This window comes from Lampetra fluviatilis, chromosome 2, assembly GCF_964198595.1.
Source record: "Lampetra fluviatilis chromosome 2, kcLamFluv1.1, whole genome shotgun sequence".
Taxonomy (NCBI): domain Eukaryota; kingdom Metazoa; phylum Chordata; class Hyperoartia; order Petromyzontiformes; family Petromyzontidae; genus Lampetra; species Lampetra fluviatilis.
The window spans coordinates 4,400,981-4,416,228 of NC_136276.1; the positions used below are offsets into that span (position 1 = coordinate 4,400,981).

A 15,248-nucleotide genomic window follows, 5' to 3' on the forward strand; every position below is an offset into this window, starting at 1 on the left:
TTCAGACGTCCGTGTTTTTGTAGACGTGGCATCGGTTTCGACAACGGTCGTAACCAAGAGCGACGATTACAAACACCGCGTGTCCGTATATACGTTATAAAATATATGTTTGTATATTTTTTTTACATCGAGTAAACGGGGGGCAATTGATGTGGGGATGCGCATTCTCATGGGAAATTGAACGCGGTGCACCGAGGGAGCGGCTCGGGTGGGGCAAGTGGTGCGCACGTGGACATGGGCAGTTGGCACCGGGCTTAGTTTTTCATTTCAACGTTGCGTTTAAGAGAAAACTTGCGTCAGTTATCATGTTTATTTAAAAAAACATTTAGCAGTTAAGAGAAACAGTGGGAGTTTATTTTATTTGGGCTGTTATCATAAAAAAGGCAGTGACTGAATGTGCTTTGGCACATGTTGATTGTATATTCTTTTATTTAAATAAAGAATGCTGAATATGGCCAATTCAATCTCCAGCCGAGGCAGTTGAAACAACGATGCAAGTTTCCTAAATCTCTCCGCCTCTACCTATCCAGCAGAAGAAATCCGTATACATAAACTCCTCTACTTACGAACGAGTTAGGTTTTAGAAGTCTGTTCGTAAGTCTATTTGTTCATAAGTCAAACTTTGCCCCTGACAATTTCAAACATGTTCTACGGCATGCACACTAAACACGGGGAATGGCTTCAAAAGGTGTATACTCTCCTGTAGATGTAGATGCTAAGGTTCTTCATGTTCAGCAGATGTAGATGCCACGCTTCTGAGATGTAATGTGGGTTACTCTTTGGTTCTTTCGGTAAAGTCACGTGACTTTATCGAAAGAACCAAAGAGTAATTCCTGCAGTCACGAAAGCTCCAAATTAAGTATGTAATGTGGATTGACAATGTTCGTGAAAAGCAGAGAGAACTTCGTAGTGAACCGCACAGCGACAACACAACAGACAATGACGGCGTTCCAGGTAGAAATGCTGGGAATGCTGGGTAATGATACCAATCAACCACCGCAATCTATTGCGTGGCGGTTGAACTTACGACCCTCGGTCCGAACAGGCGACTGGACATACGGAGAGGTTTGTTCGTATATCTGAAAGTTCGTAAGCCGAATGTTCGTAAGTAGAGGAGTCTCTGCACAACGGCGGGTCCTATGTGGTGAGGGGAAGTGCGGCTCCTCCCACCTCTTCCAAACCATCTGGGCAGTGTGGAAGCGGAGGGCACAACACACTCTAGGTTCAAATCTAGATTGACACTCTAGGTTGCTCTCTAGAGCTTTCTCTCGCGGAGATGCCAACGTTGGCGTGAACAAGCAATTGCAGAGCCACACCTTTACCGCCAACGAGTTTTCAAATCTTTTACGTGAGACAGATACATTCTCGATTCCGTAAGTTAGAAATATCACCTGCCATATTTGCAGCAAACGGACCGTCTAGTCTTGAGAATAAACAAGGGGTTTGAACACTATAACGCATTGAGTTTGATATAATGTGTTCTTTGCAGCTCATGCCTCCCACCTCCCTGTGCTGCCACATCCAACTCTTTATTGCCCTGTGAGAGTTTAATGAACTGCAGAGCTTGCAAACTCTCAGATTAAATCACTGTCTCTTTCTGTAAAGATTACCAACAGCAATGAAGGTTTGACCTGATTGCCCTTTCACACTGTGGGACAGTTCGTTGTACGTTTGCCTCTTTCTTGTCTGTCCTATTGTTAGCATCATTGAAATGAGACAATGTCTCGCCAACGGGGATGAAGGGCAGCCACCCAAAACATCAACTTATATTTACTGCATTGGATTATGTATTCATCATCACCATCATCAGCCGTGGCCAATACACTGCTGGATGGAGGCGTTGCGATGCCACCGCCATCACTCACGATCTTACGACACAAAAATCCCTTGGGCTGACCACTGTCATCATTCTTGACCGTCAGCCATCATCCCTGCTGGCGACGAGTCCTGTCCAAAGCCACGTTACTTTTCTCAACAGTTTACTCATGCCATTGACCTGCATATGTTCTGTATGTATTACGTGAAGTGTAAAAAAATAAAGCCTAAATATAGTTAGATCTGAAAAGCTATGGGATTAAGTGCTCCACAACAATTGAGCTGCAGTTGGAGTTGGATTTTAATCAATGGCGGCAATGTTCTACACGGGTCAGAGGTGTACATTGTCATTGGGCAACCTTTGGCTGCCCGTCGAGTCCAATTCATCGGCTCGCTTAAAATGTTCCAACTTGGAGTACTGTTTGCGCCTCTTTCAGTCACGCTTGTTGTATACGCTCGATTCACAGCTGTACCCGTGGCTGCATTTCAGGAGGGTCCCACTTTGCCCGGGTCTGACAAGGTTGCGAGAGCACAGGGGCACAGCCACTGTCGTGGGTGTCCAGGCACTCCCAACATATTTAGATATGGCTTAGATACACCAACCAAACGGTTTAGATTATGGGAAACACTCACGGCATTGTCGATAAAATATTATAGTGTTTGTAAGTTATTATCCCTTAAATAAACTGATAGAACGCTTAAATACGTAGTAGCACAAAAACAGTAGATTAAATACTGAGTCTGTAACCAGTAGTTTAATTTTGACTTGCAACTTTCGTGACTGCAGGAATTCATATTCTTGGTTCTTTCGGTAAAGTCACGTGGAATAAATCTAATTATAGTACAGTAGAACTCCTCATGTTCGTGGATAAGTTGGTGGCGAACTTGGCAGAACCTCTCTGTGGTCGAACCAATAACCACCGGGAGCCATTCGTTTGCAAAGTCCTCTAGGAGGATTCTCCCAGCATTCAAAGTGCCGCTGTGTGGCTAACTCCTCTGTTTCAGCGCGAAGAAAACGTGGCACGGTAGCAGACATCCGATTTTATGACCCCTCCGGTTGAAATAGGTTCGTTCACGAGTATGCTGTTTATTAAATTGGCAACCACCCTTCATTCCTTCCTGTGACTGTATTTCCTGTATGGCTAGCGCACTCTGTTAAGACTGTCAACCTTGAACCGCCTTCGCAGGGCACAGCGGTTGCTGTGAAAACCCAAGACACTGAAATGGGATCACTATAAATATATTAATCATATTAAATATATTAATGTTAATAGTATTAAATATATTTATTGTTATTAATTCATGTGGTGGATTGTCATCCGCTGGTGCATGTTTAAATACTGTAGATGAAATAAAAAGGCATCATTGTCTAGCCACAGCATGCAATGCATTGATGTACTTTAAACTGAATTGTTGCAGCAGATGTAATTCAATTAGATTTAGCTAATCCAGACAGTCGAATAAAAAAAGTGCAATCATGATAAGGTCAGTTGTACTTTCAAAAGGTTGCTGTGGTATAGTTAGTCTACATAAAGGAAATAAACACGTAACATCTATAAGGTAATGTTATGGTGCAGCCATCAATCGCTTGCTTACGCCAGTGCTGGGGGGAATGGCCTTCATCAGAAGGAGTTCTGGAGACAGACCCTTCAATGGGCTATTTGACCTACTTCACTAAACTGGCCAAACATCTCAGAAGTGGCGGGGACTACCGACGCTTTACCCCACCACACGCGACCTGAAGATTGACCAACAAGCTTCGGCGTGTGGGCCAGCACACCACGGCAGCATCCCTGAGCGATGGGAAACACCATGTAAAATGTAATTATTAGAGGGGTTTTTTTTTTGCATTTCATATAGGTTGCACCGATATGACCCTGTTTGATGTAAACATACATCTGGCTAGCGAGAAATCCAATTACAGTCGAGTGTTTACCAAACACTCGGTCCCCGGCTGTACTTCCATCAGTTTAGAATGACACGAAATTAGAACGGTGCTGTACCCATTTATTATGTTGGTCGGGCAGAGATGGCCGGGGAGGTGGTGGGGGGGGGTTCGGGGTGGGGATTTAATAAACTTGCCCCATTGTTTCAACTGCCCGGGCAAGGAGATCAAATCGAACGGGGGACCTCTGGATTGCAAGTCCAGTGTGTGAACCATTACACCACACGGCAGCGTGAACACGTACAGACTTGGAATTAAGCTGCGTATGCATGCGGCATATTGTTGAAGCTCTTCAGCACGCAACCCGCTTTTGCTGTTTCTCATGCCTAAGGCCATTTATTTAAAGTAGCTAAGGCAATTGCCTTCCAGAGCAGAACTTGATCTTGTGATGACGATAATAAAGATGTGGACTTAATGTTACCTAGTGATGTCTTCGTAATTGCAAATAACAGCAAAGGAGAAGTGAGCGTAATGGTGTTGAATAATATATAGATTATCTACATGTCACTCTGGGCAAATATAATACAGAATATCATGGTCTATTTTTACATCCATAGCCTTGAGAGGCTGCTTGGAATTAGATGTGAATTCGCATCGGCGTTTCACGCGAAGCAATGTTTAAATATATCCTAGAGAAATTGTCGTAAGTATGCCAGTCATGAATCGTATATTTTTTAAAAGGTATACATTTCGCATTATTATTTTGCAAACTGGTGCACCAAGGTTCGACAGGAGGTAAATCACCGAGACACGATGCGATATCCAAAAAACGATATACAGCACTGTACTACATTAGAATTCCTGTTGACTTGAGAGAGAGGGGGGGGGGAAGTCAATGGGCTGTAGCGGTGTGAGTGATAAAGACAGTGTCATGACTACAGATAGCGGGGGAAAAGGGAGTGGTTGTTTCATCCTGCCGGAAATATCTGCACACACACAACAAAAAGACTAAACCCCGACGTGATTTAACAAACGGCCCCTGTTGTGTGTTCGCATCCAATTTGGAAAGCCTTTGCCAAATTACGCCTCCACCATTATCTTCGCGTCATTAAAATAACGAGGACAAAAACAAATGTAGACGTAAAGAGTGGCCCAAATCAGACAAAAAGCTGCAAGATAATAAAATAAAACCCGGGAGGGATGACCCCCCCCCCCCAAAAAAAAAAATCCGCCGTTGCAAGCAACAAAGAAACAGCAGACATGCAACGACGCTTTGCGGTTAGCAAATTAAATATTCCTGATGGGACGGACACCACTGGATGCGCCTACCCGTTTTTTTTTCAAACACACAGAGACAGAGAGACCCCCCCCCCCCTCCAAGCCCCACTGGTCATATCGGCGGTCCCGTGTGTGTTGGTGGTGTTGGTGGGCTCAGATGGAAGAAGGCAATAGCAGCAGCAGCAGGAGCAACCCCGATTGGATGGCTGCTCATGGCGTTCTCCCTCCCTCCCTCCCATTCTCCCATCCTTCTCCTCGTGCGCTCTAATAATACGATCCAATCCCCTGGCCACGCGCGCGCCGCTATTTTTAGCCAGCTCCTCCCCAGCTGCTATTTCTGGTGAGCGTGCCCGGGCACACATTGTTGTTGATTCACATGTAAATGTGTTATCTCTATTTCCAGGCTGCAGGGGATGTAAACTCAGTCGTGGGGGGGTTTTTTGCTTGCTTCGCTTTGCGCTCCCCCCCCCCCCCCGTTGCTCCACGCCCCCCCTCCCCAGACCCCCTCCCCAGACCCCCTCGCCAGAGCCCCCCCCCTCCCCCACAGACCCCCCCTCCTCCTCCACCTCGCGCTAACTCGTTCGCTCTCTTCTTCGTCTTGTGCCCGGGAAACAAATTTCTCCTGCTTGCTGTTTATCCCCCCCCCCCAAATCCGCAAACCTCCTCCTCCCTCTCACTCCCCTTCTTCTCCTACCCCCCCCCTCCAAAAAAAGAGGAAATACACGCATTGTGGTTTGGACCTGTTGGTTAATGATTTAGGGTGGCAGCGGTTGCGGTGGTAGAGTCGTGAACACTGGGAGGGGAACAGAGAGTGCTGCTTGCCTAAACCACGTTCCTGCCTCCTCCTCCTTCTCCTCGCGTGTTGAACCCCTTTTGCGGGGCTTAGGGAGACATCGTCGCCGGCTCGCAGGCAGGGGGACGAGTGGATGGGCGAGCGGGCGGGAGACCGGCAAAGCGGCATTTAAATGGGTTCGGCAAAAAAAATAGGCGGCCAGTGCGTATTGTCAATGTGCTGAGAGGATCGCGCGCCTTTGGGCTGGCACACGAGCAAGGAGCGCGCTCTCTCTCTCTCTGACATTGAAGTGGACGTGCCCGGGTTGCTGGCAGCAAAGGGTTCTGGCTCGCCAATTTTGTTTTTTTTTGTTGCTACTTGCACCATCCCCCCCCCTCAGCCCCCCAATTTTTTCTTTGAATGTTGCTGAAGCCGACGGTGCCAGGACCGGGGGAGATGTTGCAAACCATTTACGAGACAGAGTCGTGTTTCTCCGCAGACGCCGTCGCGGGCAGGGAACAGGCCCTCGACCTGGTGACCCATCGGCAAGTGTCTCGTCCGTCAGCGCCAGGTACCGGCCACCACACTCCACCACCGTCTTCGCGAATTTCATCAAGAAAGATTGGGGGGGTGGGGGGGGTGTAAGGATTTCCGTTTGGTCACTCCACACACCCACACCCCCCCCCCCCCACTTGGTGTCAACTACCTTGTCTGTGTGTCGGACTACATTTTGTTAATGTCAAAGGCTACGTCGAGATCGGGGTGGTTGTGCGCAGAGATGCGCGACTCGTGTGGTATGATGATGCTTCGGGCGTTGTACGACGGCGGTGAAATGTTTTGATTGCTAAGGATGCATCCGAGTGGGTTGTGTGTGTGTGTTAAGCGATGTTAATGTTTGCAGCTCATATTGGATACACGTGTCCCAGTTTGATCATGAAAAGGGAGCGGTGTGTGTCGTGTTTTTGTACGGACTGTTTGCAGTTGATTGATGCATTTAATTTTTTTCTCGAAAATTGCATTATGAAACTATGTCTCGAGAGAAAATGTTTGGCTTCATATCAATATAAATTAATATTTGTATTGTGTATGCACATACAATTTTGCATCATAGAATGGAAGATTTGGAAATATGAAAACATGCGTCATTGTGATCATGTTTTATAGTGTTGACTTGAGTTTTCTTTTTGTAATTCTTACGTATCTGCTGACTTGACGTCTGTATAACTTTAGCATGAATTAAGGATCGACTATTACAGCAACACGAATGTTAGGTAAAAAGTCACACATTCATATGCACAGACATGAATCAGTTTTGCTGTTTTGAGCCAAAAGTACCAATCTTTCACATGTCTACACGAAATAGTCTGCACTTAGCCGATTGAGTTGCACCTGTAGATCCGGCTGTGTCCTGTATACTGTATACTAGTCACTTTACAATATGTTTTAAATCTAGTTTCTGAACAATACATTGTATGGAGTTGATGTGCTCATGGTGTGCTTGCTGTTGTTGGTATCTCACCATTTAATAATGTGGCACAGCCAATGACAGAAGTGATATATTAGATGAACAGAACATTATGGTCATGGGCTTTTTAAGTAATGTAATTTTAAAGGTCTCCAAATGGCTGCGTAAACAATATTTAGAGTCGTGGAAGGTTTGGATATTGTATGAAGAGCCATTGCCCTAAAAGTTACCAATATATATTTATTTTCTCTTTTTAAGCAATGTTGTTGATGAATGTGTTGGGGTTTTTGGTATTTACTGAGCAATCAAACATTCTCGCTGACGATAGTTACCCTTCATGTGTGATAATTCCCAGAGATTTCCCCCGCATTCTTCCATGAGATTGACTGACACGTCACTGCAAATGCAAATCCGTGGACAGAAAGGAGTCACACGATGTATATCGTACAGTGAGAGCTCACTGTGAGCCGAACGAAAAAAAATGCGCATGAGTTACAACAAATTTGAGGCAAATATTTCATGGCACTCGTTGCTTTACATATACAGTACATTATTTTATCCATCGAAAGCTCACGAGCCACCGGCGGTGTGACTCTGGATGTCTTGGTTGCATGCGGAAAAAAAGACATGGCACAGGCTACGCGGGATATATCCGAGCCGGCGCTACGACCTGGCCGCTCGTCCCCTTCTCCTCCGCAGAGCACGACGCGTGGTTTCTCTGCCTGCCTGCCTGCCTTGCCCTGCCGCTACTGCCGCTGCTATTCCGGGCCGAGCTATTCTGGGAGTTGCCCCGTGTCCGCGATGGTTCCTCAACGCTGTGAGCCGGGCCCCCCACGCCATTCGCTCTCGCCGTGCGGCGTCGCACCCTCAAAAAGCCCTTTTTTTTGCTGCCCAAGCGGCTTGTCCAGCTCGCGGAAGACTTTGATCCTTGCACAGTCGCCCCCCCTCCTGCCTCCTTGTCCCTGCTGCGAGGGATTACGATGGATTCTAAAATTAGGGAACTTAATCTGCTTGTATATTTAGGGTCGTTATGATAAAATAAGGAGGATGAATGGTTTTGAGTACGTGGTTTTACCGCCGTTTTTCCTTTGTAATCTCATGATCGTGACTTTTACGTTTCAGTCGGAGGCGTTTTTCGCACCTCCTAGAGGGCTCGCCATGAGCAAAATGTTGTCCCCCATGGCAGTGTCTGCACAATTTGCATTCTCTCTAATGGTTGTAATGGCATCACTGCATTTTTCATTACGAAATAATGGGCAATGCATTTGCAATCTTAAATAGCGTAGACGCTGCATGTTTTTGTCCATGACAGATGGCACATGATTATAGCAGACATAAACATTATAAAGTGTTGTATTGATGTATGCATGTATAGCGTTATTATTATAAAGTGACAGAGAAAACAGCGTCTCCCATTTCTCTGGCTGTCTAATTAGGCTTGATGAACTACAGACTAAGAGGAATCTGATTAAATGCTTCCAATTAGTGTCACTTCTCCTGTCAGTGTGCATGTAAATTAGTACCCTACGATGCAGGTCAAATTTTTCGTCGCCCATTCCTGTGTCCATTTTATTTACTTATTTGTTTTTAAACGCGTTTTAGTGAAGGATGGCTTCCTGCACAACTAGTTGCGTGGCTGAGCATCGCTAATGTCGAAGGTTGTGGGTTGAGCATGTTAATACAGCACTTGAATATATTGCTTTTGTACAAATTTCTGCTTGTGGCAGGTGGTGCATGCAAAATTGAGTTTTACGATGTTTGCCTTAAGGGGAGTAATAAGCAGCACATTTCAAGGTCATTTTGGCACCCAGAATAACACTTATTTAAGTTTAGATGGTGATTTGCAGCTCATTTTCCTCACGACATAAATTATCAAGTGTGTATAATGACATTTTCCATTCCGACAACATGGTTAGTTATTTTGGTACGGACGTTTTGCTGAGGTGTATTTAACCGGGAGCTAGTGCCGGATTATTTTCGGAGTAGTATTTTAGGACATCGTGGCCCCAGGCGTACATATTTAAAAACAGCATGCGGCATGTTTAATTATTCAGGCACTTGGTTGGTTTTTTTCATTTCTTTCGTGACATAAATTAACGTTATTGTGCACTTTCATTGAGTAATTGACATTCAGAACCGCAGTAGTTGTGATTCTTTGATTGGTATTGAAATAAAATCCGGCATACACAGTGACATTGGCAATGGGTTTTGTATAATTTCTGTTTTAGTTGTCGATTAAAACTTGAGGGAAAATAGGTCAATTTGTGCCATATGTCATGTATAAATCACACCGTTTTACAATTTAAAATGCATTTATATCAGTATTTAAGTTTACTTTATATACACACACACCGTATATCATATTACATTTATACAATTATCCATTATTTTACTTACATTATTCAACGAAAGACACACTGTACTGTAGAAAAATGAAAATTATGTTGATTTTGATAAATGTTTGAAGAGTCATTTCTGTAATTATGCGAACTTGAGGTACAAGTTGTGCAAGCAAGTTACGTGGCAGAGTATTTTATTATTTTAGCACTGTATTGGTAAATGCCTTCAATGGAATCTGAATCTTTTATTGGCTTGTGTGAGTGTTCCCAATGCAGATATACTGGATTTAACGGGCACTACATTAATTTCATTCTTAAAAAGCTCCCACCACTTGGGAGTCGAACAACACGTGGTACAACCAGCAAAAAAAGTACAATCGGAGAACTGAAATGTCTCTTTCCATATCATTTCAAATCACACATAAGTGTTGGATCATAACAAAGCCAACCCGAAGAACAGCTATAAAACATGCCCAGTGTTTCATTTGTCAGAAGAGAAATGTTTGGATAGTATTAGAGCTTAGACAGCTCTCCGCTGACCACTCTGTTTCTGTTCAACTGGCATTCGATTCTTCATTCCAGAGATTAAAATTACGAGTCTCATGCCCAGTTGCACGGGGCTGCCTTGCCTGTTTTTTTAGCCGAATGCTAAACGTTGATCTTCCACCTGATACAGTACAGGCCGAGACTTGGCATGGTAAAACATTTATTTTACCGAGACCGTTTAAGCTGTTGAAGTTATATTTCTCTAAGAGGTGAGATATATGAGTAGGTGTGAATATGAATTTCACAGGGTGTACTTATTTTAAATAAAATAACAAACAAATCAATGAATCAACAGCAATGCATACTCTTATATTATACTAGATTGATTATCAGTGTGGGTGTAGGAACTATGCATTCTGGCTTCTTAAAACAAAGGTGAGATTTTGGTGCTATTCATATCCAAATGATGGGCCACTTTGTTGAGCTATCATTTGTGGCCAGGTCGCTCCTGAAAAATAAGATAATACCTTAGTGGGCTTTGCCTGGTAGGTCGGAGATGGTTTAGGTGTATTTGTGTGTGTTTGGGTTATTTGTTTACATTTCTTGTGCTTTGCACTACTATTATGTTTTTGTACTGTTTGTTGTTGTAAAGTTCTTACCTGCGCCTACTGGATGGACATCTGTGAAAAATTGCTTTATAGTTTATCGGATTCCTCCAGGAAAATAAATATTCTGATTCTGATGCTCATGCCTCGGCCGTGCGCTTGTGAGACAGTGACAAGGACTTGGCTGTATTCTTGTACGCATGTATATACACGCCACTACATTGTGCTGTGATTCACAGCTGGACTAAATTGGGACAAGGGGCAACAAAACGCTTGATGCAAACGAGGTCAAAATTACGAAAAATGTTAATCTTGATCCGATAATGTTTTTCTTATTGGCCAGAGTGCTTCTCTCACAAACTTTGGTCAGCTTTTGGCTAACTATCAAACAAAGACGGTCACCGCATCACACACTTTCAGATGCACTTCTGCTGCCATCCTGAACGCTTTTCCGATATTAGGAAGCGACTGGAGCTATGCAGTTTTGAATTTAGATTGAAAACTAAATTCTCTAAAACTGCTTTTTGTCTTTAGTTTGTTGTCCTTCCACCACACCCTCCGATTAGTTGGCAACGTACGGTGTGAAAGAAGTTCAACGTACATACAGTACGTTACTTGCTCCACCATTTACACTCTCCCAAAATTGTACAATACACGGTATGTACCACTGGGGTGGGTTGTGTGCATGAGTGGCAGAAACTTGGGGCTGGATGCAGGGGGTCTACCCATGAACATGCACCCCTTGCAAATTAATTATCAATTTTGCATTGGCAAGACTCGATTTTGGCAGAAGCACTCCATGCAATCTCAACAGGTTTCCAACAAAGTTATTTAACAAAATCGATTATACATTGTCTCGACGTCATGCATTTTCACATACGCATGATGTCGACTTGTCCATTGCCGAATTCAACTCTCATGTGACATTATGTGTATTTACATAACACAGGGAGTTATAGTTGTACGTTTCTAAATTAGTCCTATTTCAATTCACATCTATCTTTCGTTCTGTGAACTGCAAGCTGTGTTGGAAACATTTCTCTACTAAGATCTTATTTGGATATTAAAAGGAAAAAAACACGTTCTGAAATATGCATGCTATTCATACGTGTTAGTCAAACAAGGCTTCTATAAAACATGAATTATGATTGATGCAGGGACCCATCTCTAACTTTAAATACGTTGTGTAAAAGTGAGTTTATCTTCAGCATATAAATAATCTTTGTTAAATTACTACATATCTGAAACAGCTACTAACAACAATACCTTTGTTCGAAGCATCCCAGAAAATTAACAACACGTTGATGATGAGACCCTGTTTTTTTGTTATTTCTAGAATAAAACATGTTCTCCCAATTAAAAAAGTAACACTCTTGACTTCTTATTGGAATAACAAAATACTTAGATGCATATTCAAAATTGCATTACATGTTTGCTTGAGAGATTGTTGAGCAATGATTCTTGCATTTTAGAAAATAAATTTAAATGTATTAAATAAGTAAAATAACATTTAAAAAATCAATTTCCATGTATACGTCTGTTTTAAAGCTGAGCATCTTTCTCTGTTTTACCCTGTTTTGTGATGAAAGCATGACTACGTATGATGATATCATTAGTACATTATTTGAATAAAGTATCAGCCTCAGCTGAACTAAATACAAAAGGTACCTTCTAAATTCCTTAAGTAGAGATTGGAATATGTTAATAATGAGTTACATGCTGAACAGCAAGACGTTTATATGACTCACATGCATTATAAATAGAGACAGTATAGAGATAAAATCAGCTTGCGTGCATGTGCTAGGCGTATTATTACATCACAGGGCCGTGAGAGATGGTCGGCTTTTGGAGAGGCCTTCATCCAGAAATGGATTGACGATGGCTAATGCTTGTCGATTAAACACGTGAGTTCGCGTGTTGTATGTGATGTTGCCAGCTGAAGTGCAGGAGGGAGTTTCAACTTGCGTATGAGAAAATTGTGCCATAAAAAGGTGAGCTTGTGCAGGTTTTTTTTCTTCACAAACTGAAGTTGTCCAGAGAAGAGGTCAAATATATCAACTCAGTCTGGCGTCCATCCTTCTTTCCAGGATTGATAAATTAAGTACAAATCCGTGGGAAGTCAATCCTCGTCGTTGTGTATAAATGATGGAATGTATGCCTTTAAAACTAAATGTGTGTGAAAACTTTGAGTTGGCGATTTGTTATTTTTCATATTCTTTAATATCTAAATTTGGACTCATTATTTTGACAAAACAGCAGGTGTGTCTTGTTAATCTTGTCAAGTGATCCTGGTTGCCAGTGCCGTGTTCCAGAGCTTAATTTTTACTCATTGTATTTGTATTAATAATAATAATAGTTCAATTTGTAACGCGCGCAAGTTTGCAGACGTAGTGGCCGCAACTCAGAGGCGCGGAGCCAAGCTCAGAGTCGGGTCTGTGGATAACATTTTAAGAAAGGGGAAAAAAGGAAAAGATTGCATCCTTTCATTCTTAGTTGTCTTTTCCTGAATTACCCTTCTAACCCAATTATCCCTTGAAAAATAATTTATTATCTGTCTCAATGACCTCTCACCTGCTTCAACAATAAATTATCTATTTGGCAGTCCTGTATTTGTATCATTATTGTTATGCTTGCTTACCCAGGAAAGCCTCATTCAGTCTCATGACTATTTTTAAGGAATATTCTGCCAAGTGTTTTTCAGTAGGGAGTGATGATGGCTGAGCAAATATTAAAAGTCAAGTAATTTTTCTAAGTTGCCAAAATTGGATTGTAACATCGGCACAAAATGGCCTCCTCTTGCGAATGATGTCATGGGATCTTTAACATCCACTGTGAAGCAGACGGCACTTAGGATTTTTTTTGTACGGTCAAAACACCCAGAGTATTGATCAGGGCAGCTGCCGGATTCAAACCTTGAACCTCTGCAACAAGTGGTGAACACGCTAACGCTAGGCCGCGTCACAGTAGTGACTCGAGCAATGGACCCTAAGTCACATGCGCACATAAGACCACGTGCACACGGCAGCTGTAGAACTCATGTTTAGGAACTCTCTTCAGGGCTGGCTCAGCTGTGGTTTTGTGGCGTGTGAGCTGATGCGATGCTACCCAGAAGAGCACTTTTGAATAAAGTGTTGCCATCACGTGACCCACTCGTGTTCCCTCTTCATGAAGTTGTACGGTCATCTCAACCTGCCGCGTGATACGAAAGGAGACAAGAACACAACGCAATTTAACATCAATCGTCCCCGAATCCTTTTTTTAGCTGGCCCGTTCTCTCGTTACGATCATGGCAGGAGAGAGACAGGACGGGCTGGCTACGTACCCATTTTTTGAATTAATATTGCACTCTACAGCCTTGCATATCCGACTGTCACATATCCACCCGAAGTAAGCTCCCACACCCAGGGCAGTATTTGTGCATGGTATAACTAATTTTCTATGGATGTTCACTTATCTGACATTTTCACATATCCATCTATACCTCAGTCTCCAGCGAGTCCAATATATGACATTGTACTGTACATAAAGCACATTTTTTATAGTTTTCTGCAAGAGTTGGTGTGTTTTTGTGAAAACGCAAGAAAACATCCGTTTTGACATTTTTAAAATGTTGACTACTATAATAAAAAATGTGTCACGTAACTTAAAATGTTAAACGGAATTTGCTATCAAATGCAGAACGATATTTTTCTCAGCTGCAGACTCAACATAAAGCTTCGAAACCCGTTTGCCAGACCATGAATTTGAATTATACGATTTACGTTCAATTCGACCATGGGTGCAAAGAGTTTAATTGTCCCCTGTGTACAGGACCTATAGAGCCTGCAGAGGTGTAACACAGCTCATTACTTATCACAAATTGCAGTTTAACCTTCCTGCCAAGACATTCGTAACAGCTTTAATTGTGCATTCCATTGTGGATTTGTGCACGTGATCTTATATTGTCTCAGATGGTCTCAGGATCAACTCGACGATGGAGCAAGACAGTTTGTCTGGAATACAATACTTATTATACAAGGTGTTTGCATAAAAGTAACACAAAAATCTGTGTATAATCCAATGAGTGCTAGGCAGTATTCATATTCATTGAAACTAATTGCTTAATAACTTTTGTGTGTGTTTAGTTTGTTGTCCTTCCCCCGCATTCACCTCCGATTAGCACGGTTGGCTAAGTATTGCCGAAAGAGGTTGAACATTAATACATTTATTTGTGCTGTTTTGACAGTGTTGACGATTCCCCATTCTTTTAAAGTGTGTTTTGTGTAAATTATCACAGCCTTTTCTGCATGGTCACTGCTAAATGTGTTTGCTGCACCCATTATAGACACTATTAATATGCGGAGTGATCTCATTATCGCGCATATTATATCTTTGAGTTAGAACTGAATGCTATCGTGGCCAAATTTATGACCGTCAATTTTGACAGTGACATTGCATACAATTTAATGATGCTCATATTTAAGTAGGTGGCTGGAACTGAGGTTGTTGACTTCATAAAAAAAAATCACCTTTGCCAAGTATTTAGTAGGGAAAGTGTAAAAATAAATCTTAATAATTATCTTGAAATGCAGCCAACATGGCATGGAATTAGCTGAATAGGTTT

The 15,248-nt window shown here is 42.6% G+C and overlaps 1 protein-coding gene across 9 annotated transcripts in view; it reads left to right on the plus strand.

Moving 5' to 3' along the window:
* Positions 1-15,248, plus strand: part of LOC144940072 (histone deacetylase 4-like) — a 188,310-nt gene that overhangs the window by 44,020 nt on the left and 129,042 nt on the right. For 7 of the 9 annotated variants that reach the window (XM_078866759.1, XM_078866752.1, XM_078866757.1 and 4 more), the window contains exon 3: positions 6,250-6,321. The exons of 1 other annotated variant lie outside the window; for it this stretch is intronic. In XM_078866759.1, the coding sequence (XP_078722885.1) occupies positions 6,250-6,321 (72 nt within the window). Of the gene's footprint in view, positions 1-5,724; positions 6,322-15,248 lie in introns of those variants that run through there. One more of the 9 variants, XM_078866751.1, reaches the window with a different exon arrangement.